General features: G+C 42.0%; 1 protein-coding gene across 2 annotated transcripts in view; it reads right to left on the bottom strand.

Annotated features, from left to right (window-relative positions):
• The window catches only part of ADAMTS17 (ADAM metallopeptidase with thrombospondin type 1 motif 17), a 154,695-nt gene that overhangs the window by 46,736 nt on the left and 82,976 nt on the right, over positions 1–24,983 (bottom strand). Inside the window, exons 11-16 of one of the 2 annotated variants that reach the window (XM_088063372.1) lie at positions 17,814–17,915; positions 16,584–16,729; positions 14,214–14,380; positions 13,234–13,361; positions 4,379–4,499; positions 2,060–2,134 (exon numbers count right to left, since the gene is read on the bottom strand). In XM_088063372.1, coding sequence (XP_087919498.1) covers positions 2,060–2,134; positions 4,379–4,499; positions 13,234–13,361; positions 14,214–14,380; positions 16,584–16,729; positions 17,814–17,915 — 739 coding nt within the window. The remainder of the gene's footprint in view (positions 1–2,059; positions 2,135–4,378; positions 4,500–13,233; positions 13,362–14,213; positions 14,381–16,583; positions 16,730–17,813; positions 17,916–24,983) is intronic. The other variant, XM_088063373.1, reaches the window with a different exon arrangement.

Genomic DNA, 24,983 nt, shown 5'->3' with positions numbered 1-24,983 from the left:
TAAGATGAAGCTTTGAAAATACAACAGGAGAACTTCATTATTTGATAATTTATAGTGCTGTACGCAGTATACTCCACCTTGGGAACAGTTACTCTGGCACACACCAATCTTTCTGGATAATCTGCATTACATCAGTGTCTCAGGAATGTAAGACTGTGATTGAAGCAAATCCGAGATACAAATTTTATGGTATAACTCGTATTAGGAGAGACACCAGAACAAAGAGGTGGCTTTGTCATCAAGGAGATTAATATGTGAACAGTGGCTACTGTATCTTCATTTAAATGCTGGAGAGATTTGCAAGAGGAAAGCAGCTCACACAGAAAAATCCATTGTTAGCCATTGTTACTACTCCCAGAAAGAACAGAAAGTTTAGTGTGAATTTCAGAATGCCACTGATCTACTGCAAAACTCTTCTGGTCCACACTGCAGTAGAAGACGGACTCCAAGGTGAAGGAAAAATTATCCCATGGCTGAAAGTACCAATCCCTGTACACACCAAAATCAGGTGTAAGAAAATCAGCAATGCCCAGCCCATTATCAAGCCTCCCAAAAGAACAAACATCTCAGGGTAGAAGGCGAGGAGGTCGGGCTGTCCTGCCTACCTGCCAGCCAAGGCCAGCATAGCTTCCATGGAATTTCAGGGATATGCATCAGCTGAGCATCCCAGACTTCATCCTTCCCACATTCCAGCTTTTGCTGAGTGCTACTCATTGCAGTGGAGTGCAAATTATGTGTCTATTTTCTGAACAGCTGTGATGATTCTCCTTTGCTTTTAGCTCGAGAATAAATCCTGCATCAGCACCTGTCCGCTTCCAGCCATGGGATAGCTCATTTGTAAGAAAATCATTTGTCTGAAGAACCATGGATGAATTTCAAGGCCTTCTGCCATTGCTGTTGGTTACTGGGATTTCTAACCTGCATGTTCTGATGAAACCCTTATAAGGGACCTCTGAATTAAAGATTAGGTAGAGTTCTATTTTCTTGTAATTTACATGCGTACCCTATTGATAAAAAATTATATTTTTGTGTTAGCTAAAGATGCTCCCAGCCAGCATGACAGCACTATTGGACAAATTTCTTTTAATAAGTGCTGGACAAATAGCATATGCAATAAAACCCCTACTTTTCCACCATCTTAAAAAGAAAAATTCCTAGCAAAAATGTACTTTTCCTTTCCCAAAATGATAGTTACAACTGGCATATCTTAAAAAAAAAAAACAAACACAAATATCTGTGGTCATTCTTTTGAATTATAACCAAAAATTCTTCTGAATCACAATCATAAATGAAAATCTTGATGTGGCTGAGAAAAATCAAGAGAGACAGACCCAGGTCTCTGAGCATTACAGGCACAGCCTTGGAGAATCTGTCAGTGATAAATCAGCTCCCCAAGAGGCAAGAGTCAAAGAGCTGTCCTTTATTTCTAGGTCCCCTGTACAGGGGCAGGGTGAATGAGGTGGACTTCAGAACAACTCTGTGTTTGGTTTTGAAAAATTATTTTGTAGAAATAGGTACAGGGCATGCTGCCAGTCGAAAGGAAACCTCAGTCTAAACAGTGCATTCAGCTGGCCTGCTGAAGACAGCCAGCTGCACACAAGTGTATGTGATATTTAGCATCATAAATAAAGGCTTTTGACCTCCTCTCTCCAGCAGAAAAATGAAGTCCATTTCCAGTTGGAGCACCCTGGATCACAGGTGGTAAGAGCTGAACTGCTGGGCTCCTGTGAGGCACTTTGAACCTTCCACCATCTTTCCCACCAGGGTGGCAGAACCTCTGTGACATTAAAGTTAGGGGAAAAGAAGAAATAGACCTGGTTCTTTTTGCTTGGTGCATGAAAATTTGGCTTCCTTTAATACTGATAGGTTCCCTAAAAGGAAAGGATCTGTACTTTGTATCTCTGATAAGGCAAGTGAAACAGTAAAAGGACTTGAAGTTTATCCATGGCTTTTGATACCAAACTTCCCCATCTAATCCGACAAAAAGAAGATAAAGAACCAACACCAAAGGATTTCACCAACACCCACTGACACTGCAAACAGCATTCAAGTATCTTACACGAGAAACACTTGGGAACAGCCTTTGCCTTTGCCATCACACATGTGGAAACCTTCTTACAATGACTATTGGTTACTAAGAAACAGAAAGGAGTTGGCAGGGGTTTAGTTCAGTTCACAGGGCTCCACAACATCATTTGCAATCATAGGACCCAGAGGGACTAATCCTGCAATCAGAGGGGTCCCATGGGCAGAGCCAAGGCCTAAGGCTGCAGCTGTGATTCCCCAAACAGATACCACTCCAAATCAATCAATGTCTTGGTGTTTGAAGTCTATTCTCTTTTGAAATAATAAATCAGTACACTGGACTCTGGGTCTTGGCCTTGACTTGGAAAGCAGCCAGGTCATGGGGATTTGCCACTGAACTGTACAATCATTTACACACCCAAACCTTGAATTTGTTATCACCAGAATATTGTGGATCTTTATTTTCCCCAGCTTCCACCAAATTTTTACACATTTTTGCTTAACTGTCAATTAAAAAAAAAAAAAAAGCCTTTTTTTTTTTCCCTTGAGTAATGTCACGTTCACTTGTGATACCCCAGACCTGGAGCTTTGCTTACTGCATGAAATTCAGTGCGTTCACCTGAGGACCTGATTCTGCAAAACAGCATCGTGGGAGCAGAAATGGATGGGAGCACAAATAAAATGTAATCAACTTTCCAAATTAAATTGAAAATAAAACAAAACATCTAATAAATGGTTATGAGGTTATACTGATAAAAACAATTATCTTCTAGATTATGTGAAATGGCTAAAGGTGGAAACATTGCACTCACAAACAATGCATTGACAAAGCAACAGTTTGACGAGTTTGTGCATCTGAGGTGATTGGCAGAGAATCCAAATGCTTGAACATTGTCCACAAGTCATCAGAAATTCTTTCTGATTAGGTTCCAGGGCACTGGGGGTGAAAACCTCCTGCAGAGTCCTGGCAGCCAGTTAAGGCTGAAGCTGCTCTGCTCCTACAACCTTGTAAAGTCACCACCTCAAATAGTCTGTGTAGCTGGAAACGGGTGCAACCTCCTGGCAGTGACCCAGAAATTTAATATTTATCTGCACAAGATGTTCTGTAGACTCAATGGAAAAGATAAAAGATAGCTACTCTTCAGCAGCATTTAAGAAGTCCATGAAAGCTGTATAACCTGCTACAGAAATGGAGAATAGCTGGGTTTTTTTCAATGGAAATGAGGGATTTTTCCCACCACTTGCATCAAATGCAAAAGACTTGATGTAAGTAGGTGGAAAATAATTGGGACAAAGGATTCAAAAGCACTAATGCAGGAAACCATTCAACAGGTTGGCCAAGCATGAAAATGTGCGCCAGAGAGATGTGGTGCAGGTGGGAAATCCCACCTGCATCTCACAGAGGGTGACAGATCCCAGCTGGCCCTGCAGGTGAGGAGGAGGAGGGTGCAGAGGAAGAGGTCAGTGAACAAAATCAGAGCCTCAGACTTCAGAGCTGAGACCTGGACTAAAGGGAGCTGCTAAGCACTGGTGCTCCTTTAGCCACTAAACTGAATCGAAGTGGGTGCTTAAAGGGGATTTTCATGTGCTTTGTGGAACTCAGTCCTGGAGCAGCACATGTTGAATATATTTCTCCACACAGAAATATCAGTTCTGTCTTCGCTGAATGGGAAATAATTTTTTTTCTGGACAATTGTTTCCTCCTGGAGAAGCTTCCAAGTTCTGGACATGGCTTTCCATCCCTTTGGCTAATTAGGATGTGTGATAACAGGGTTCTCAGAAGTGTAGTACAGAAACCCTGGAACAAAGACTAATTCAAACATCAAGCTATACATACATTGAAGTTTAACAAGAAAGGAAGTCTTAATTCCAAGTTCCTATATCCTATACTGGATATTTTTGCTGGCAGGGAATTAGTAAAAATATTCAGAGGGGAGTGCAGTGCTCTTTCCTTTAGCTGAGATATTCTGATTATAACATGAATCATCTACAACATGCAACATGCATCATTCTGAGACATCAAAGATGGTGCTGAAATCCAACTTCCCTCCCACTGGGAAAGATTCTGTGATTTTGTCTCCTATTTAAAATCATCAGCACCAGTAGCACTCAAAATGAGAAACACAACTTCACTCTGAATTTCAGGCAGAGGCGGTGGCTGGTATCTGGGTGACTTGAGTAAGAAGCAGATGGGCTTCACACTTGAAGTGAGTTGGGGTTTGTTTTGCATTTCTCAGGTGCTTCCTAGGTCTGTTTTTGCTAGGTGACTCCAGTTCAATCCAAGAAGAAGAGCTGTTACTGGTACCCCAACTCTCCTCAAGAAGGTAAGAGAACCCCACTGAGTGTTACTCACCCATGCCCTTGGTGTGGTTGAAGTCTCCTTTCACCACTTTGCAGGTTTTCCCATCGCCACTGCAGATCCCACAGCGATCCTCTTTGGCAGCCGAGCCAATGATCCCATCACATCCAAGTTTCTAATGACAACAACCAGAGACCCCCATTACTTTGTTTGCAAGGTTAGAGCATCTCTGAACAGTGAGGTCAAGACTGGCATCTGACTGAAAACCTGAATGGGGAGGAAACATTGAACTTTTAATTAAACTTTCGAAATACCTGAAAAAAGACCTCATTATTCATATGGCTCATGATACCTGAAATGAAAGAGTGATTCAATGGAAGCAGGTCAGTTTCATACTTGGCCAATTTCTATCACATGAGTGCCTATGCAATTATGAAATTTTCCACATGCTTGCACTGTAATAAGAATCAACATTCAATTGAAAAATGAACTATAAAATCTAAGTTTCACCTAAAGCTTCATTATAAAAGGTGTTCTTATCATTTTCTACACATACCTAATTTTTTTCCAATAAAAACCTACAGTTCTGCTTCCACACATGGGAAGAGTCACAATATTCTTCCTGTAGCTATTGGGATTATCACCATAATCTTCCTTATTCACAAAGCATTCACAGGTTATGATGGTGAACATTCCACATTTGTAGATCTTGAGGCTGACAACACTGTCATTAATCTATATAAATTGTATTCTGTCCATGTAAGACCCTCAAAATGATCAGCAATTCACTCTTACAACATAAATTTCAATGAAATAAGCATTGTCATTATGCAAGTTATTAGCAGAGATTGCACTATTAAAAATTAGTTTAAGATTTATTCTGTATAGATAAACAGTTTTTTGGCAAATGAGTAGCAGGACTGTCACTAGTAAGACTTACTGAATAAGACTGTTGGGTCCCTCCCTTCTTTGTCTTCCTATGATGAAGCCAGAGGAAAGTTGGAGAGATATCTTAGGGAATGATCAAAACAACAAACATTTTGAAAACTAGGGTAGGCAGGGAAATATTAAAAGAACTTGGGCTGTTTATCTGAGCCTGTCTGCATGTAAGCAATTCAATTTGGATGAGAACTCCAACATTCCCCTGGTTTCAGAAGACCCTGGCCACTGCATGAGTCCAGATGTATTTTAGGGATCAAAGATTGCCAGTGTTCCACTGTGTGCTGATGCAGAGCTTGTCTGGTTAAATCATTAGGGACAGACATGCTGAGAGAGGATGATCATCCTAAACACACACCAGGGAAATACTGGCATTACCTGGCACAGCACCTAGATTGGTGCACAGGAACAGCATGAAAAAACCCGTATAAATGTATAAATGGGAGTTAAAAGAGGTAGGAAGAAGATCGTGGAGTTTCTGGCAGTTGCAATTCTCAAGCCTAAATTTCACGCCTGTGTCCAACAAATAATTTTGGGATATTGAACGTGATTCTGCCCCCAGAACAGAAGGATGTCCCAGCAGTTCTCCTTCCAGGAAAATCAGGATGATTTATTAATGGGGTTGCTGAAAGGCAGCTGGAAATAAACGCCTGCCTGCCACCCTGCTGAGATACTGGAAAGGCTGTGTTTAATTTAAGGCTCTGGTGCTATCTTTTATTGTGCTGCATTGTTATTAGCACTATGTGAGCACACAGATGAATAAAGGAAACATAATGAGTGTTGAACCACACTTATTCCCAGAGCTACATGAGGAGTCTGTAGGACTCTAACAGAGGCAGGGAAAGAATGGGGAGCTGGCAATCACATGCTTTGTATTTACGCTGGAGTTTCCCAGATAATGGGAACCAGTGTAAGCCAGCAAAGCTTGGGAAGGCCGAGTGCCCCCTCTGACACTGGGCTTCAAGACAAGCCAGTTCCTCACACCTTCACTTGGTCACTGACACCCTTGACTTGAGAGGCCCTCTCTGAAGGGCATGGAAAGAACCCACTGAATCCACAAATGTAACTCCCAATAGCTTTGCTGGTTTTCACCTTTCATCCTCATCCTGTTCCCTGTGAGTGAAGGAACTGGGAATGGCCCTTGCACCCTCCTCTTCAATGGCACCACTGCTCCCATCCACGGGGCAGACTTCCCTCAATCCAGGCCTTGAGACTTGAAGCCCCCATCATGTTTGGGCCAGGAAATGGCTTCTTAGAAGAGAGTATCTCTAAGAGAATAAACCACTTTTTTATTATCTTGGCTTCAAGAGGAAAATTGGTGCATTCTTGCTACTTTATGGGGGAAAAATACCTTGGAAGCACTTTAGTGTTGTCTACATAAACATTAGAGCCCGTTTCCCTTTCCCCAAGCCTTCCAATAATTTCCAAACTGAAAGTGCATTTAAAAGCAGCACATTTAATAATAGTACATAATGAAAGAGCTTTGGGTAAGATTTGACAGTGGATGCCAAAAGCTGCCAAGTCATTTAGAAACACATTGCAGTGACCACCTTGGTCACTCTGATCCTTTGAGAACTCCCCACATGGAAAATACTCTTAAAACCACCACAATGACCACTCTTAAAACAAGTGGATCAGTGGATCAAAGGGGAAGAGACAGGATTGGAAGGGCAGAACACAGTGGCTATCACCTTTGTGGATGCAAAGTACCTGCCAGCAGTCCTTGGGCTCTTAATTGAGAGATTTCTCCAAGGTGTGAAAGCCCCTGAGATTCTAGCACTGGCTGGAAAAACCATTGTGTGCATCAGCAGCTTCACACTGAAAATGTGCTCCGTGTATTACACTGCCCATCCTTTAACTACAGAGCTGTCCTCAGCCTGCTGAAAGCTTTCCAAAATGTGAAGGATTAATTAACCATATGCAAAGGGAAAATCCCAAGTTTCACTGCTCCAAAGTCAAGTTTTCAGAGTGCAGAAAGAATCCCTTAAAACCTAAGTAGTTCAAGGGAGTTGTTTGATCTTTGCCATCTCTCACTTGCTTTGTGTTGCTTCCTGTCCAGTCAAACCAATCAAGGTAAGTGGATTTACTGAATTAAGAAGCAGAAAGGGCAAGCTTTACATTCTGAAGAAAGACCTTGTAAATAACAGTAACATCTCGTGTGTTTTCTGACCCAAGAGTTATCCTGCAGATGAGCAGATGGAGTCCATGGACCAGGCCATCCAGCAATTGCTGGATACTTTCAGTTCTGTCAGTCTTGAATGGACTGGTGAGATGGGAAGCAGCTTTAAAACATGGGAATGCTGGCAAGAAACATGAAAATAAGTCTTTTAGGGCTTCAAGTCCTCAGCATGGACAGTCAGAAACGTATCCACAGGTTTCTTAAGGCTTTTCCACCCAGGCGGTCTCCTGCTCTGACACCACACTTTGGAACTAGCCACTGACCTTTAAATTGGCAGGTAACTGCACATTTGCTGAGCCAAAGGCTTGAAATTAATTTTCTTTAAGCTGATATCTCCATCTACCCTTCCTTCTCTCCCCCCGCTTCTTCTCATTTTTATAATTAAACATCTGAAAGTACAGCTTGTTGGGTGGTATTTCCAGCTTCAGTCATAGCTGGCTCCAGCATAGGAAAACTCTTCTCTTTTGAATACATATCACTTGGATTCTTCTGTGTGAACTATTCTCTGTATTGCTTGGACATTTTTTAATGATATTTTTATTTGTATTTTCAATGGCTGTGAAAGAGCTCAATTGATACAGCTTGTGAGGGTATGTTTTGCTACATAAATACAATTATTTTTGTTATATACACCCACTCTGTTCAAGAAATGACATTGTAGACTCACAAAACTGTAATGCTTCCCATATGTTGAACTAACTGGATGTCTCAATGGATCAAATACAAATATTGGTGCAACGTGTGCCACTTTACAAATTAATCATGTACAAAGCAGGCTGGTTATGACAGATTTGTCTACACTGCCAACTCTTTTTGTCCATAATATCCAATGTCCACTGATACCTCCAGGGATGGACCACATGAAACAGGAATTTACAGATGTGAGCAAGTGACATTCAGATCTGAGGGGAAAAGAATTCTTATTTCCTTGTTTTAAACACTGCCCCTGTGGAGGATTGTGGGTGGCTGTCAGGGCTGGGTGAGGTGAGTCTGGGACCCTAATCAAGCAGCTCATCTCTGAGCTCATCTCCAATTTCTGTTCCACAACAAATTTTGTGCTAAAGATTGGAGTCCACATAGGAGTTAGTTCAGCAAATATCCTGTCATTTCCCAGGCCTTCAGATTTTGTCTGATCAGAGCAGCTCTGCTGGATCAGGAGTTAAGACACCTCCTATTTTAAATCAGCGTTATCTCATCTGCACTAGATCTGCAATGTCACCTGCCGCTGACTTTGTGCTTAGATCCCTCAGCAGCTCATGGGGGTGTTAGACACAATGATTCTTGATTTTTCACATACAGATATTGAAGGTTATGTGTTAAAACCTCTGTGTTCATGAGAGAACATGCAAATAATACAAAGCTCTTTCCCATCCCAGGAATTCCTTTGCTTCTGTTCTATTATATGCTTTCCATGGGATAACATGGAAGAAAAATTGGAGGAAATAGCATGGGGTATTTCTTCATACCCCACTGCAAAGTACACCACAGACTAGTTAGCTACTGACAAAGACTTGGTTTTATCACTATGCCTTACTCACCAAAATCCCTGATACTCTTTATAACCTCAGATTACATTGCTACAGATCCAGCACGGAAAAAAACCAACAAAAAGGCAATTATACAACAGGTTTCTGTAGTTCAGACAATCCTTCTGGATTTTGTGCACATGCACTAAATAATTTATCAAAGTTCAGTGCTAAGCCAAGTTGTTGTATGGAGACAAGCTACCCAGTCTGGAACATCTTGTACCACAGTTTGTAATGCAGGAATATGAATAATACATGGAAAATACTCAAGTGAGGAGACAAAGCCAGAACTGCAGGCATCAATCAAATACAAAAAGTGGGTACTAAGTATGCAAAAAACTGTTTGCCAGCAGCAGATCCAGTAGACAACATCAATTTCTCCTCTGCCACCTGTGGCACTCTCCTGACACTCTGCCTGTCCAGTTTGCAGAAGCTGTTTTTGAAAATCTGTCCATTTTCCAATTTGTGCTCCCCTTTCATAGAGTGTGACAATCACTTTCAGAAGAAAGTAGTTCTGTAACAATTTTGTTGTACCAGGACAGTCTAATATGTGGTTTATTATCATTAAACATACTGTGGATTCACCAGCCAGTTGAAAGGAGGTGTGATATGACAAAACACTCATGAGAAAACTGCAGGCAGAGCCAAAACATCTTCACCTCTTAAATTGTTAAATCACAGCAAAGACTGCCCTTGATCTCTAGCCCAGTTCTGCTGTACAGGAGGTCTCTCTTTTCACAGAGTCCTTAGATTACATCCTGAAGCACAATCTGTAGTCCTCACTGGAAAGTTCTCATGCTGTCATGAGGCTCAGACTAATCCTCCTTTGAGAAAAGCCAGCACAAGGTCATGTGCATCGTAACAGTCAGCTGAGCAGCTTGTCTTCTCCTCGCCCCTCTGCTCTGTGACATCTGACACTTTTTTTAGCTTCACTACTGCCAGCAGTTTTGAATTAACCTCAACAGCACAGAGCAAAGCTGAGGGGTTAGCTGTAAGGGGTTAGAAAGTGCCCTGCTCTCATGAGTGTTCTCTCATCAAACACACACCTCACAGGCCCAGGGAAGAACAAAACCCCAAGGGAATCCTCTCCCTGAAAGCCATTTGTCACTTAAAGAGAAATAGGAGAAAATGGACCCAGTGTGGGGTGCAGGTGCCCTATTGCACCTTCCCCATGGCTGCAGTGTCCATGACAGGGAAAGCAAACTGCTGCAAAACCTAAATAAGCACTCACCCTCCTCCAACACACCAGGCTACTCTTGTTCTCCAGCCTGCTACAGATTTTCTGTCTCTGAAAAATCTCTGGAGAAAATAAATTCTCCTTCCTAGAAGACCATGTTGCATTTTGAGGAGAAAAGGTCAAAGACCTATATACACTTTGAACAGGGATCTAGTTTACCCAGAGGGTGGTAAGAAATGGTGTATTTGAAATGTTCCTCCAAAACAAATCAACAAGGAAGAAATTGAATTAAGACCTTATGATTAATCTCAAAAACAAGGAGTAAGGCTAGAAAAAGTCTAGGTGATTTAAGAACCCCTATGCTAAATTTAGGGCTGACTTTCCTCTTTGGTGCTTCTATGCAAGATCAAAGTAATAACCAAGTTTACTCACTCCAGCTGCCTTCAGGTGTAAGGGAAAAATACAGGGATGCTGCTGCTTTTGATGATTTTGTGTCAGGGATAGTGAGGCTGACACCACAGGCTTCACTGACACCTTTTAGATTGGAGTTCAGCTTTAAAGTGAAAGTGTAGTAACTTCACAAAGTATAACTGAAGGAAAATTCCCTTAGTGCCCAAATATTTGGGCATTTTGAGACTTCAGAGAATCTGTTCCTGCTTTCCTTCTCAAAACCCTCCTCTCCTTGTAACAGTTTCTCCTCTGCCACGTTCATCTACATTCATTCATCATCCAAGGACGATTCAAGAGCTGCATTTAGGAGCATCTAATGAAGAGAGAAGATCTATTACATTTCCTGGGCTAGATGTTCACAGGCAATGGTTATTAATTTGTCTGTTGCACTGACAATGTGTCATTCCTGCCTTTGAGAGCCTCTAACTAGAAGGATTACATAAGAAAATAAATAACAGTAATACCACCCTCTGATTTCAGCACTTATTCTCTTCTCCAGGCCCCCTGCAATGCTTATTGCCTGGCTTTGTCTACGCTGGATAAAGAAACAAGGAGAGGAGTAATTAAATGAATATGGCAATTAAATTGGTTTAATAGGCAGCTAGTTAGACAAGTATCTGTGGCAAATGGGGTACACAGGCACATATGGCAATTCTCAGCACTGCATACATGGCAGAGAAGTATTATAAATGAGTTCACAGGGCTTTCAAATCTGCTCGGCTTGAACTGATCATTTCAAGTTTTTTCTCAGCCAGATGCAAATGGACTGAATGTTCTGCAGCTGTCATCACCTCTCTGCACAGTTAAAGGCAGTTGCCCCCGACTCAGAGTGCAATTTGCTTTTCGTGATGTACCTCCAGTGCTCTGTGCTCATAAAGGAATTCATTTGGAGGGAGCTGGCTACTGATCCCTCCTGGATGAAAGAAGCATTCCTTGCCATGATGTCTGATTTACCATTTGTGGCAGTTCTGAAGGTTTGAAGCAATGAAACTGGCCAGCCCAGAGTAATGGTCAATGGCACACAGCTGGAGATGCACAGCTGGCCTGACTATAAAAGGTTATTAATGGGGTTTTTCTTAGCTTTTTTCAGATACAGCCAAAAACAGGGAAAAATTAAGTAACTTGGGATGCCCCATGAACCTGGCTCTATGTGAAAAGCACTTTGTATTATAAAGAATCAAACTTGTACTGGCTCCCCAGACTGTTGCTATTCATAGGAATAAATTAGAAAGAGTGAATTAAAAATGTCTCTTCAGCATCATTTGTTAAGAAAAAGTGGGAAGTGTCTCCTGCAGCAGTGCAAAATTCAGTCCAAGGATTTTTCACTTCTCTCTTTGCATTGCTATTAGTAAAGCTGCTTTATGCCCCCAAAGCCTCTCTCACACTCAGGTGAGTATTGTGTTCATTTATCTCCCCAACTGGAAGGCTCAAAGCAATGAAAATTGGCATTTCTTAACCATTCACAGAAATGAGAAATAATGCCAAATCTGGTGTGCCCTGTGCCCCCAGGGAAAACCAGTGAAGTTAGTGGAAATAAGGGTGATGCTAAAAAGTTGTTCTGGTGGATACAGCGTGCTGGTTAATACCAGGAAGATCAACTCCTACCACAGGATACAAACCTAGATAAGGAGAAACTTAAAGGGAAGAACTGCCAGGAAGAATCCAGCCCTGGTAAGGCTGCTGTAGTCAAGTGAACTGCATTTTCCACCACTGTGGTGTGTGCAGCACACTTTGAACACGTGTTCCATGATCAGGAAAAAGGAAACTCATGAAGAGTCTGCCCTGTCAAAGTGTCCGTGACAAATGACCTGAACCCATCCCCAGGAGCAACTCCAAACAACTTCCTGTCTTTTATGATCTTTAAATACACATTTTCTCATCTCCCTTCCCTTGTCCAAACATTAAATCTCCATCTTAAATGGGTCTACACAACTCCATTCAATTTTTAAGGGACCTGAAGCACCAGCTCTAACAGCTACCCTCCTTAGTATTCAATACATTACAAACTCTCAGCAAACCATTAATTTTATTACAGAGATCTCCCACACCTCATTTTGGGTCTTTGTGTAATTTGGTTAGAGAGAAATAATCATTGCAATAGTTATAGGCCACCACTCTAAGGGAAAGGGAATTCTATCTGAAGACTGGCTCATGTAGCTGCAGGAGCCGAGAAGCAACTGGTACTGAAAAGCTCCCTCAGTATTTCTAAAAAGGAACCAGGTGGACTGAAAAGCATCATGATTCTGGCAAGATAATGCTTGTAACAGGCTAGTGACAATTTGTAAGCTGATTTGCAGCTTCAGTGCTTTATCAGTGATTCCTCCAATAGCCAAAAAAGAGCAGTTAAACAGGAAAGACTTCCCCTCCAATCTGCTCCCCTCACAGAAGTCCCTTCCCACCCAAGCCATGCACACAAGCAAATGTGATTTTTGAGCACTCCCAGCTGTGCAGTCATAATATCATACCTTGAGCATTCAGCACAATTCTCAGACCAATACACAGGGCCATGGAGCACTTGTAGTGGATCTGGTAAAACAGGGTTGTCCCCTCCCCTCAGGGACAGCCTCCCAGCCACCCACACAGTGCTGCCCCAGACTGAACCTAACACTAGAAATAGAACAAGAGAAAGCTACTCCACCTGGCACTTGCCATGTACACAGAGGTCTGTCTCGTAAGGCCCACAGGGAGTTCCATCCAGGACTCTGTCTGTCACCAGCACCGGAGAATCCTTGCCCAGTGGGGAGCAGAAAAGCTCGCATGGCTTATCTGGGAAAAGAAATATAACAACCACCCTTGGGAACAGCACAAACAAGTGTTTGAGGCAATGGTGATGCATTCTCTACATTAATGGATTTGGATATCTCATCTTTGAAGGAACATGGGGTTTTCAGTTTAGGCCTGTCATTTCCCCACTGTAAAATATCACTGTTTCAAGGGTTACATTGATGAGACTGGGCTTTAACAACACAGAAAACCAATTAGTCAATACACTTTTGTGCATCTGTTTGTGAAGGGATGATGTTTGTTACAGGGAACATTCATCAGTCTGATAAGAATGATTAAGTCATTGTGTCTCACAAAATTCAGGCTATAGCCAGTGATTTTAGAAGAATAAGTTCTCTAGACCATTTCAAATCCCACCAACATCTGGTTGAATAGCAAATGAACAGCAAGATCCAGCAGAGGAAGCATTAAAGGACTAGGTGAGATAGGCAATCATGCTGAGATGCCCCAAAGTGACATAAATTTAAAAATGTCACAGGGAATCCACCTTTTTTTGTTTTTTTTCAGTTCCAAACTAACTGCAACTTTGTACTGTTTAAATTCCCAACTCTCTGACTCCCAGTGTGAAATTCCCAGCTTCAGACTGGGAATCAAGTTAATGCACTTTTCTCCCAGCATTTCAAAAAGATGCATAAAGCATTGCCAACTCTATGTTCTATTAAGAAGGCTAAAGGAACAGCAGGGCAACACCAAGAACAATTAACTGTAATTAGTCTTTCAGCTGTAGCTGAAGGGGGCCTATTGCAGCCTTCTCACCAACAATGGGAGCCCTGCAGATGAGAAACTGTAGTGAAAGAACAGTGAGGAATTACAGAGGGAGATGAAAAAACTCACCATCCACGATGACAGCTGTCAGGAGGCTTTTCTTCTTGTTGGTGTACCTGTCATGGGCCTGGCACTGTTGGTCCCTGAAGCTGGGCACTCCTTTGGGGCAGGGCAGGTTCTCACACACTGTGTGCTCCACGCTGGCCCCCCGACAGTTCTTCCCACCTGGCCCCGGGCTGCAGTGGGGAACAAAACCAGGGTCAGCACCAAACACCCCAAATGTTCCATCTACCCTCTCCCACCCTTGCTTTGTCCCTGGCCTCAAACATTCCTGAGGATGGGGACACAGCAGACATTTCTTCAGCATGTGTCTTCCTTGCAATTAAAACACCACAGAAGCAGCTATAACCTGCACTGTAAGCAGGGTATCCAGAAACAAACCTGTGCTGCAGATAACCTCCATCCATGAAATCCATGCCATTCAAAACATTCGTTTTTTAAACATACAGGAAAGGCCACTAATGCAACATCAGAATTAAGCACCTGCAAAATCTATCTGTTTTTATTTATGAATCTCCAGAGAAGAAGGAAAACTCAAACTCTCAGCAATAACCTGTGTTTTCTCTGCAAAATAAAACTAAATACAAACAAAAAAGCACTAGTAAGCATGGAATCTAGAATTCCAGGTCCCAAGCCTTGCACTTATGAGCTCAAGCACTGTCTGGGATTTCCAATAAACAGGGCAATCCAAGCCCACCCTGGCCCATGTCTAAAACAGTGACTGCATGAGATCTCCTGGTAGGCAACTCCACAGCCACCTTTTATTGTATTTATATCAAGAGAATCCACCTACTAATGGAACTGAAGAAATCAAAGCCCACTTATGCTGCTCTGACCCTTTTACATGACAAGAGGGGACTGGAGAAGGGATGCTCGGTTTAAGGCAATGGTTTTCTCCTCAGTCCAACTGTACAACAACAGCCCAAAGCCGAGACAGGAACACAAGGCAGTACAACTCAAAAACCAAATCAAACAGTGAAGCAACTGGTTTAAAAATACTGATAGTCCCACAGGCACAAAAGTCAGCTGGCAGGAGCAGAGATTCCTGTTAAAAAAAAACCCAAGACCAAATATATACAAAATAAAAGATAGATCCCTTAGCCAGTATTTTTGGACAGTGAATAAACCAGCTGCAGAAGTGGGCTGAGGCCAGGAATTTGAAGCAAAAGAAGATCACGTGTGTATTTCCAGCCAAGAATGTATATGAGCAAGAGAATTTTAAAATCAGTGTGCAGTGTTGGAAGGAGCATTTCCTGTAATTTAAGGAACGATGATGAATGGATTTAGGTTTGGTCAGCACTGTAGCTGTCAGCAAAGAAACCAGCTCAGTCCTCTTTTCAGGAAGATGAGCTGGTAAAAATCAAACCTGGATATTACAGACATGCAACTGCAGCTCATATAAGGAGAAGAATAAACAAAAATATCCTTTTCACATGATTACAGGTCAACAGCAGCAATTGTGAGCCTATCCATCATCTAGGCATATCTTTGAAGTGACTGTGTTTCTAAGCAGAATTTCAGCCCCAATTTAAAAATAAAAGCTTTGGGTACTTTGTGTGTAGAAGAAAACATAAAATCTGAATAAAGTAAGAGATACCCCACTTGGAGGGCTGCTCCCAAACACCATTAAAAATCCCAAGTGGTAGCCAGTTAAATGGCACCATTGTAACCTCTTCAGGACTCCAAAATGATGAAGAGACTTCCAGATGGACCTCAACTAACCTGAGGGATGAAAAACAACACCTACATTTCATTCTGAATCAGAAAAAATCCCAGCCCACACAGAGAGCATCGGCTTGTTTGTAGTCCTTTGTTAGCACCTTGTGCAGAAGCTAAACAGTACCTGGGGCTCTCTGCAAGCATGAAAACCTTCCTGTTCTTATGCAGCACATCCTGACCTACAGAGCATCTCAAGAGGCTTTGCCAACACAGCTCTGGGACACTCTGATCATTGTCAACTACTGCACTGCTCCCCAACCCCAGAGCAGGCATCCCCTGCAAAACTCATCTCCAAGGCACATTGGCTCACTTTGGTCTGTAGATCCAGATCAGCCCCTCCTCATTCACTGGAGGGGATGCTGGAGGGGAAACAGAACATCAGTTTTTCTGCCAAACTTGTACCTAGTTCAGCTCTATCTACCTTTGAATCACTGCAATGGGAAACTTCCAAAGATGACTCTTTAAGCCACTTCCACAGAACCTACTTCAAGTCACCCCATGATTCCAACCTGGTCATCACAGCTTGTGAAAGAGAAATTTCTCAGGGCTTCTGCACAACTCTGCTGCCCATTTCTTCCCTGTACTCTTGCAGCAAGGGTTGCCCAAGAGGGAAAAGGCTGCCAGTACGGCAAAAGGAGCCAGGATGGTGTGAGGACTTACGGGGGGTTGTCACATTTCCGCTGCCTGAAGCGCACCCCGGTTCCGCACGTCCGGCTGCACATGCTCCACTGGCTCCACACGCTCCAGTCCCCGTCCACGTGCTCAGGGATGGGGGTTTTACTGACACACTCCCCAGCTCGGCACCACTGCAAGGCAATCAGGTTAGCACAGCCTGGGAAGAAGTCCTGACCTTGCACAGGTGGATTTAAAAGGATGTCTGAGGGATTGCAACAAGTCCACATTTATGAGTTCTAGGGATTCGAGGCTTTGGTGAGAAGGCAGTAGGAGAAGGAGGAAGGGAGGAGGTGAAATGTAGAAATGTAAGCGTCACTCTCAACAAGCCCCTGAAGGGAGTTCTGTCATTAAAAAAGCAATCACAGGACTGAGCCCCTTACTTTATAAAGCAGATAATTATCTAAGCACTAAGACTTAAAGCCCCACAATTCACAGAAACATAGTCCAAGAAATTATACCCCAAAGCAATGCCTTCATCAGCACTGATCCCAGTCTGTATAAAATGACTGAAGTATTTTGGACCTACCTTGGCTAAACCCCCAAACCCCTCTGATTCTAATAGGTTGTTCTGGCTCCTGACCAAGCAGCAAACTTGGCCTGTCCAGGATATGACACAGTGAGCACTGCTAAGAAACCTTACAAAAGAGTCCCCAGGACTCCTCCAGTTAGAAAAAGATGGGCCTAAAAACCTTTTTTTTTCCCAGTTCCTTGTCATGGTTTTTCCAGGACCCAGTTTTTCTTGTCATTGTTTAACTTTATTTGCAAGCAAAGAAAGGGTTCCAATCCTTGATTTCAGCCACCAGCTTTTTAATTTTACCCTTTCTCACCACCCCAACTATACCATAGACAAAAAAAAATTAGAGTCCAAAACCAGTAAGTAGGAGGCTGAGAGTTACCAAACCAGTCAAGTTCCAAAAAATACACATATAAATAAATAAAGCAAATTATACCTCAGAAAGAACAGAACTTCACTGTATTTGAGCTCAATTATTTTAAGCTACTTGTAGAAACTTTTAGGTTTTTAAGAAGCCTCTTTTCCCTTCCCCATCTTTTGCCACTCCCCAAACGTCAGGCTAAATCCTCTGCACACTTTCTACCTCAAATACAACCCAGAACACAACCAGCTATGGGTTTATGGCAAATACAGAACATCTTGGAAACATTATTCCCAATGCTGGGAAACAAAAAGTGACTGCTGCTGAGCACTCTGATTACCTTGTCTGCGCCACATTCGGTGCCATCCAGAGGGGGGTCCAACTTTGTTTTACAGGATGTGTCTCCTTCCACCAGGCACCAGAGCCCAGCACACATCAAATGCTACAATCACAAAGCAAGAAGGTGCAGTTAGTACTTTTGGAGATGCCAGCCATCATTATGGGATACACTTCAAAGCTCAGACAGTCTTTCTCAAGTGAATTCAGAGGCATCCAGTTGGTTTGGGAGCAATTATTTTTTAAGGGTTGATTGGCATTAAGTGGCGAGGCTGGAAACATGAAAGAGATTGATGGATGCCACTGACAGGAACAAAACCTACCCCAAACAAAAAGTGTGCTATTTAAACAGATTTCTTTTCACAAGAATAAATCTGATCCATTAAAAAGGAATTCTATATGGGAGGCCACATTGGGTGCTTTAGAACCATGCCAAATGCTTAGATGTCCAAGATGTTTAATTATTCCTGTTTTTAGAAAAAGATACTCAAGTAACTGCAGCTGGTGGTAGCAATAATCAGGCAGCAATGCCCCTGGGGAGAAGGTAGAATGAGAAAGAGGAAAGGATGTCATGGTGTGCTGTACAGCAAAAGAGGAACTTGGTGACAGGCAGGGTAAAAGACTGGGAATATCCTGGTGATCATTCCCAAGTGCTGCTGCTCTGCTCAGCCAGTGTGCGCTGCAGGGATCTCAGTGCTGACCACAACATTGTGACCTGTCAGATCAAAACATTTTCAGAATTTAAGAGAAAGCACCAGGAAAAGGAACCTTTGCATCAATAACATTTTCCACAGCATCCACCATGCTTTGCATTCCATGGAAGTGGATGAGTTCAGTACAGTGCTACATAGCTGAGTACCAAAAGAACAACAAAGAAGAGTCACATTTCTTTCCACTATTGTTCACATTTCAATGTAATGGTAAAAAGATGAGAAACCTAACTCTAGTGCCAGCTGGTCTTGTCAAGATTTATTGCACCTCATTAAATAGTTGAGTCAACATGCTTCAGCCTCATGGTTCTTCCCCAATGTAATGTAAGAGACTGTGGGTGCATGTGTGTTTTGTGTGCACGCATGTTGGTATGTCTCTATAAAACAGATCATGTCTTTATAAGATAGATCTGTACAAGAGAGGGTGCAGACGAGATAAATCCCAGTCCCAGCGATGATGTAGAACATACTGAAACAAAATAGTTATCACAGCAGTATCTGCATCCTGCTCCATTTCCACATTTCTTTCTGGAAAGAGGATTTTGCACTATTTAAACCCAAAGAACATTCACAAAAACTGGAAGCAGACAGCACAATTCAGCATCTGTATTAACCACAATGCAGAAAGTCATTGTAAAACAAACAAACAAGCAACAGCAAATACTCCAGGGAAACCTAAATCAATGAATTTTCAAGACATTTTCTCTCAACAAATAGAGCATATGGGAAAATATCAGTCTTTAGTAATTTTGACTAAATGACTGTGACTAATTAGTGGTTTACCCACAGCTCTGAAAGCACTTAAGCACTAATTAGCCATGAGGACATCAGATACTGTTTTATTGATAGGTATACTGAGGCAGAAGGATTGACAAGGCAGAAAATTCAGAGCTTTCTGAGAAATTCACTGTTCCACCCTATAACTCCCAGATTCTCAACCCCCTGCCTTCTGGGGAGGACTGAAATAAAAAAAGTACTTCAATTAACCATCCATAAGCATTACAGGAAGAACACAAATCTAGGCAATAAAGTGAAGGCAGCAAAACCTCCGTCCAAACTGAGGCTGGGGCCAATACTGATAGGTAAAATGAAGGGAAGCTTAGGGAATGAAAGATGCAGACAACAAGTATTTCCACTTTCACAGTCTTCAGCCTCTCTCTTGCATACAACCACACAGCTTCAGAGCAGAATATGAGGAGAAACACTCCAGCCAGATCTCTTGAATGACCCAGACAGAAGTTCCGCCCCCAGAAGGAGACCCTCTGCTTCTGCTTTCTGTCAGAGGAACATCCTGGCTGAAGATGTGATGGAATTCGCTACATCCCTAAAGAAGTTGTTCTAGACACATATGAGCACCATTGCTAAATATCTGTGCATTATGCAAGATCAGTGTTTATCCAGGTCCCTGGATCATAAACTGCATGTGAATTAGGGTCAATTTCTGCCCTTTGATGTAGAAGTGGGAAGACAGAGTGAGTGGTGGAAGAAACAAAGCCATAAAAATGAAACAGCTTTTTGTACAATTTTGGCTGGCAACCAAAATCCCTCCATAGCCCACAAGAATGTGGAAGGTGATAAAGTCAGGTCACATGCCCAAGTATGAGCCATGGCATGGGGAAGAAATGGACAGAGATCACCTCCAGTATGTGTGCTTGCATCTGCAAACCAGCCCAGAGCAGGGATACAGAGGGTGTAAATATTCCCATACAGGTGGGTGTGGTGTGGGTATATATGTATGTGTGTGTTTATGCCTACATATACATATATACACACACATAAATGTAGGGAGATAAACAAAGGAAATACCTCTCTCAGCAACACCAACCTTTCTGAAATCTCCCATCTCTGAGGTATGGAAAACATTGGATTTTTTTAGCATCCCTGTGTTTGATTCAGAATCCTAAATGCAAAGCATATTTCAGGAAACAGTTACAGAAAAGTCTGGTAACAACGCTGAGCTCTTGTGTTCTGGTGCCACACCACTACAAAGCCCAGGCCTTCATTAGCCCAGTCCCCTGCATTTAATAGTGTTCAGATACCCCAGCAAAGATGAAACCATCAGCTTTGTGATTGTATGTTCCCAAGATGTTTTATCATGTTAATAGCTCTTTTCAAAAGAGATCATGTATCCTCCTCAGTTACAATAGGAACCCAAACAAAACTCCCCATTAAACAGCAAAGCAGTCACAGTGACTTTTTAATGCTTAAACAGCCAGCTTTGTGGGGAAATATCCAAGTGAGAAATGGCAGGACTTGAAAGGAAGTTGTTGTATGTGAGTGGCAGCTCAGAGCTTATATTGATACAGAAGAAGCCATGAAAAGAACTGTGTTAGTGCTAATTCTGCATTCAGCAACCAGCCTTCAGATGGCAGGTCCCTGCCTGCAAAGCTTTCCCTACAGCGTTCAAAAAGTGCCAGTGAGGATTTTCCAGTGATAGATACTTCACACTGGAAAAATATTGATTTGTTGAAACTGTCTGTGGGGAAAGGTCATCTTTGGATCAGCTCCCAGTTTGAAATATTTCCAAGAGCAAAATAAAATTTTAAAGTGAGATGGCTGTTGAGAAGTAGCGTTTCAATAAAAATTTAAAATTACTTCAGAAAAAAAAAGAAGGCAAAAAATAAAAGCTTTTTCAACCAAACCCTTAAGGAATTTATTCAGCAAAGTAAAATTTAGAAACTGAAATAAAATTAAATTGTTATAAAGGTGCAAATTTTAGACTCTGAGAAACTCCTGGGAGATAGGAAAGCTTGTCTGCACAGCTGTTAGGAACCAGTCCTGGGAGAGGTCATGATCTGGAAACTCCTAAGCTGGGAGAGATGTGCTCGGCAGGTGAGCGGCGCTTCCGATTACAGGGATTATAATGGCATCTATTTGACAAAGGGGCCTCACTGTGCCAGGTGTTTTCTCTCCCTCAGAGATATCACCATCTAAACAGACTCCTGGGAGCTTGGGGATAAAGGAAGTTTTATCACTCAGTTCTAGGTGGAAAGATGAGGAACAGAAAGGGATTAAATGTCTTGCTGAAAGTCTGCTGGGAGACGAGCTGAACCAGAGCTGCTCAGAGCTCTCTGCTCAGTGTCACAGCCACAGGCTCCTGTGTCACTGCCTGCTCCAGCTAAAGCCAGACTCTGGCTCTGATCCTGGCCCTTCCCAACTTTCCCAGCTTTTCACACATTTCCAGGACTGTGTTGCCCTTCCCTGGGACTCCATCCCCACACGGACTCGCAGCGTGTGGAGCTCAGGCATGGCTCAGTGAAGGGATCTGTGTTAGGTTCCTTAGCTCAGTGCTGCAGCTGGAAATGAGGAGAGGGCAGAGTTAATCCAGCCAGCTCCTTGCCCACAGGCAGCAAAACTGGAGCTCTCTCTGGGGCTGCTATTGCATCACCACTGCTGCTAAAATCTGCATGATCCTGCCCCATGACCTCCTGTGGGCTCACAACACTCCCCCAACTCAAACCCTCAGGTTATCACCTGCAAGAGGAGCATCCAAAGCTCAAAAGCATAAAGAGAATCCAATGAATAAAGATGTCCTTCCCACCATGGAACAACTCTGCAGAAGCTTGTTCATTCCCTACACATTCACTCCTTCACCTTGTCTGCATTCAAGGAAAGAAACACTTATTTCTCCTGGAGATGAATTAAGTTTCTGCTGCCTACTGGAAAGAAGAACCTCTTCTTTCTAGCAGCAGAATTAAACCACCATGAAACCAATTTTTCTGTCAAAATGAGGGGACTATGAATAACAATTTAGGAAGAATAAATACCCTTAAGGGAGAAGAGCAAGAGACCTCATAACACACAGGCTTGCCTCTAAATAGGCTGACTTTCAATGAAGCATCACAACTCGTATTTTGCCAAGGTTTTGGCTCAGCATACTGCTAACCAGGAAAGAAAATGAGCTTATGAATGGGATCCTAATTAACACCTATTAGGTACAATAAACACAATTTACTCTTACTTTCCTGTTCAAAGCACAATGCAAATGCTCTCAAAGCCTTACAGGATGCTTCTGAGCAGCAATTCTTTACACAAGGTGACAAAAACAATGCCCCCAGTTTCTACACTATCACTGTCTTTAATTTTGGGTGCATGAACAACCCCCAGCAATCACAAGTGAGGTGAGCAGTATTGTTTGATGGAGCTTCTTGCTGCTGAAAATGAGATGAAAAGTGTTCCAAAATCAAATCCTGTAAAACTGGAAGGCACTTTTGGAAAGGAGGCACATGTTGACCCAGACAAGATAATTGTTTAACTCGGATCCATGTCTCAGTGGCCAAAATGCTGACCTGTGTCTAGAGCTGATATTCCAAGATAGTGCCAGACAAGCAGTGGAAGACTTCCAGACTGCAAGGAAGGCACAAAGGATTAGAAACACTTTTTGTTTCTTTTAAACTATACATTGGGAAACAAACAATGAAACAGGACACCACTATCTCTACTTTCAGCTGTCTCTGGTGCTCTCAAGGAAAACTAAAAACCTTCACAGAAATATTTCTTTGTAAAGCACCAGTTTTATTTAATTTTTTCATGTACCTGGAATTAAATGAATAGTCAAAAGAAAGAGATTGGAAAGAGAGCATTCATAAGATCACAAGCTAATTTTATGGCAAAACATTATGCTGAATACAAATCTTTCCAGTGCCTTTAGGGCACTCATGTCACCTGCTCCAGGGATCCACAGATATGTAAAAATCCAAGAAGAAAAGGACAAGTTTTATGCACTTTTGTGCCAACACACAACTCTTACTGGTGTGAGCTCTTCAGCTTTGCTGAGCCCAGGTTTCAGTATCTTAAATGAGAGAACACACGTACATGCCATATCAGCTGGAAGAATCGTGGAAATGTCTTTATATGGTCAAACCTGGAAGTAGAGACATTTGGAACAAAACACAGGAACAGAGTCTTTGAATTAAATTATTAGAATTTTGTACTGTGACTTATTAACAATGTTTAAAAGAGCTGTTCTTAAGAGTAATGTTCACTCAACAGCTCCCCCTGAACTCCTCAGGCCTTAACACCTGATGTGAAAAATACTGATTTTTTTGAACAACAGGCAGACTTGTTCATTAAAAAAGAAAAATAGGAAAATTAAAAGAATTAAATAATGGATTGTGTTTCTTGGCCATGGGAAAAGAGAAGCAAGGGACAGCAAAATAAATACAGATATGCACACACACCATTCAGAAGTGATTGTGAAAATTATGGAGTTTCTCTTGAAGTGTTTCACAGGTGGGAAGTTCCCAGCAGGCCAGTGGGAGAAGTCTGAATGCCCTTCAAGCTTGTTACACACTACTTTCAGGCTGATACTCAATTGTATTCTGGCTAACTTTGTAAAGTTCAGACTTTAGCTGTAGATGCCACATCACAAGGCTACACTAATTCTTTCTCCCTCCCCTTGTCTTAATAAGAAATGAAGAATTGCCAAGCTCAAGTGTTTAATTCCTAATGGGCTCTCTCTACTATTGTTAAGAGTTTATTATGTTTATATTTCGAAATTTCTACGTTGTATTTTTGTAATTTTAATTTGGTTCCCTTCTCTCTTGTTATTTTTCTTTAAACCACTGCACCAGAATGTGTTTTGACCATCTTCCAAACTGAAACACGTACAAAAATTTCTGAAGCATTCCAATAATTGTAAACTGGGCTGTGCTGCCCAGGCAGGAACTCTGCTTCTCTCTCGTTCCTTCTTTCTCTTAAACAAAAAGTATTTCCACTGAAAATACAGAGAAAATGTATTTCTGCAACATACAGAAGCAGTGAAATAGGACACTTCAGCTTCATAGAAACAGGCAATGTGAAAATAGTCTGAATTCTAACAATAACTATAGAATGTTAACAGTTGTTACCTTTACTTCTCAAAAACCCCCAACCTGCTCATTTTAGTTTAGAATTCCCAGGCTTCTATCCTGCAAGCCTCAAGAAAAACCCAATCCATCCTCTTCCAGATTTATTAGTATTACTATGTAGACAAAGTCCCTGGCTGTACAGAAAATGACAATGTAACCTATTATTTTCAGGATAAACCAGTTTTCAATCTAATTACCACATTCTTGTAAATATTCTATAAGTTACTAAATAATAGGGCTCACTATCATGGTCTGCATCTCACAAATGGCCCTGCAGAGAAAAGGCAAACAGAGGCCCATTGATTCCCATGCACAGAGCCCAAAAGGCCACTCCAGCAGCCTCTTTGCAAGACCAAGACCATAGAGAGACCTACAATTGCTGAATTATACTCACCACCACACCATCAAATATGCAAACTGAAGGGGTTTACATAAAATCCACTTGATCATTACAATTGCTGGTCTTTCTTTACTTTGTATTTTGGTTCCTCTCCTTTTCCACATTAGCCAAGAAATCTACTTTGTCTCCTTTGGCTTGCAGTCAACTTTGCCCTCTTGTTCTGTAGCTTGCAGATATTGGAAAATACCTACATTTGTTAAAAAACAACCTGAATC

This window comes from Pseudopodoces humilis, chromosome 16 (assembly GCF_049639895.1).
Source record: "Pseudopodoces humilis isolate 2021_Gansu_Grassland_sample_001 chromosome 16, ASM4963989v1, whole genome shotgun sequence".
NCBI classification, from domain to species: domain Eukaryota; kingdom Metazoa; phylum Chordata; class Aves; order Passeriformes; family Paridae; genus Pseudopodoces; species Pseudopodoces humilis.
This window is presented reverse-complemented; position numbering and strand designations above follow the sequence as displayed.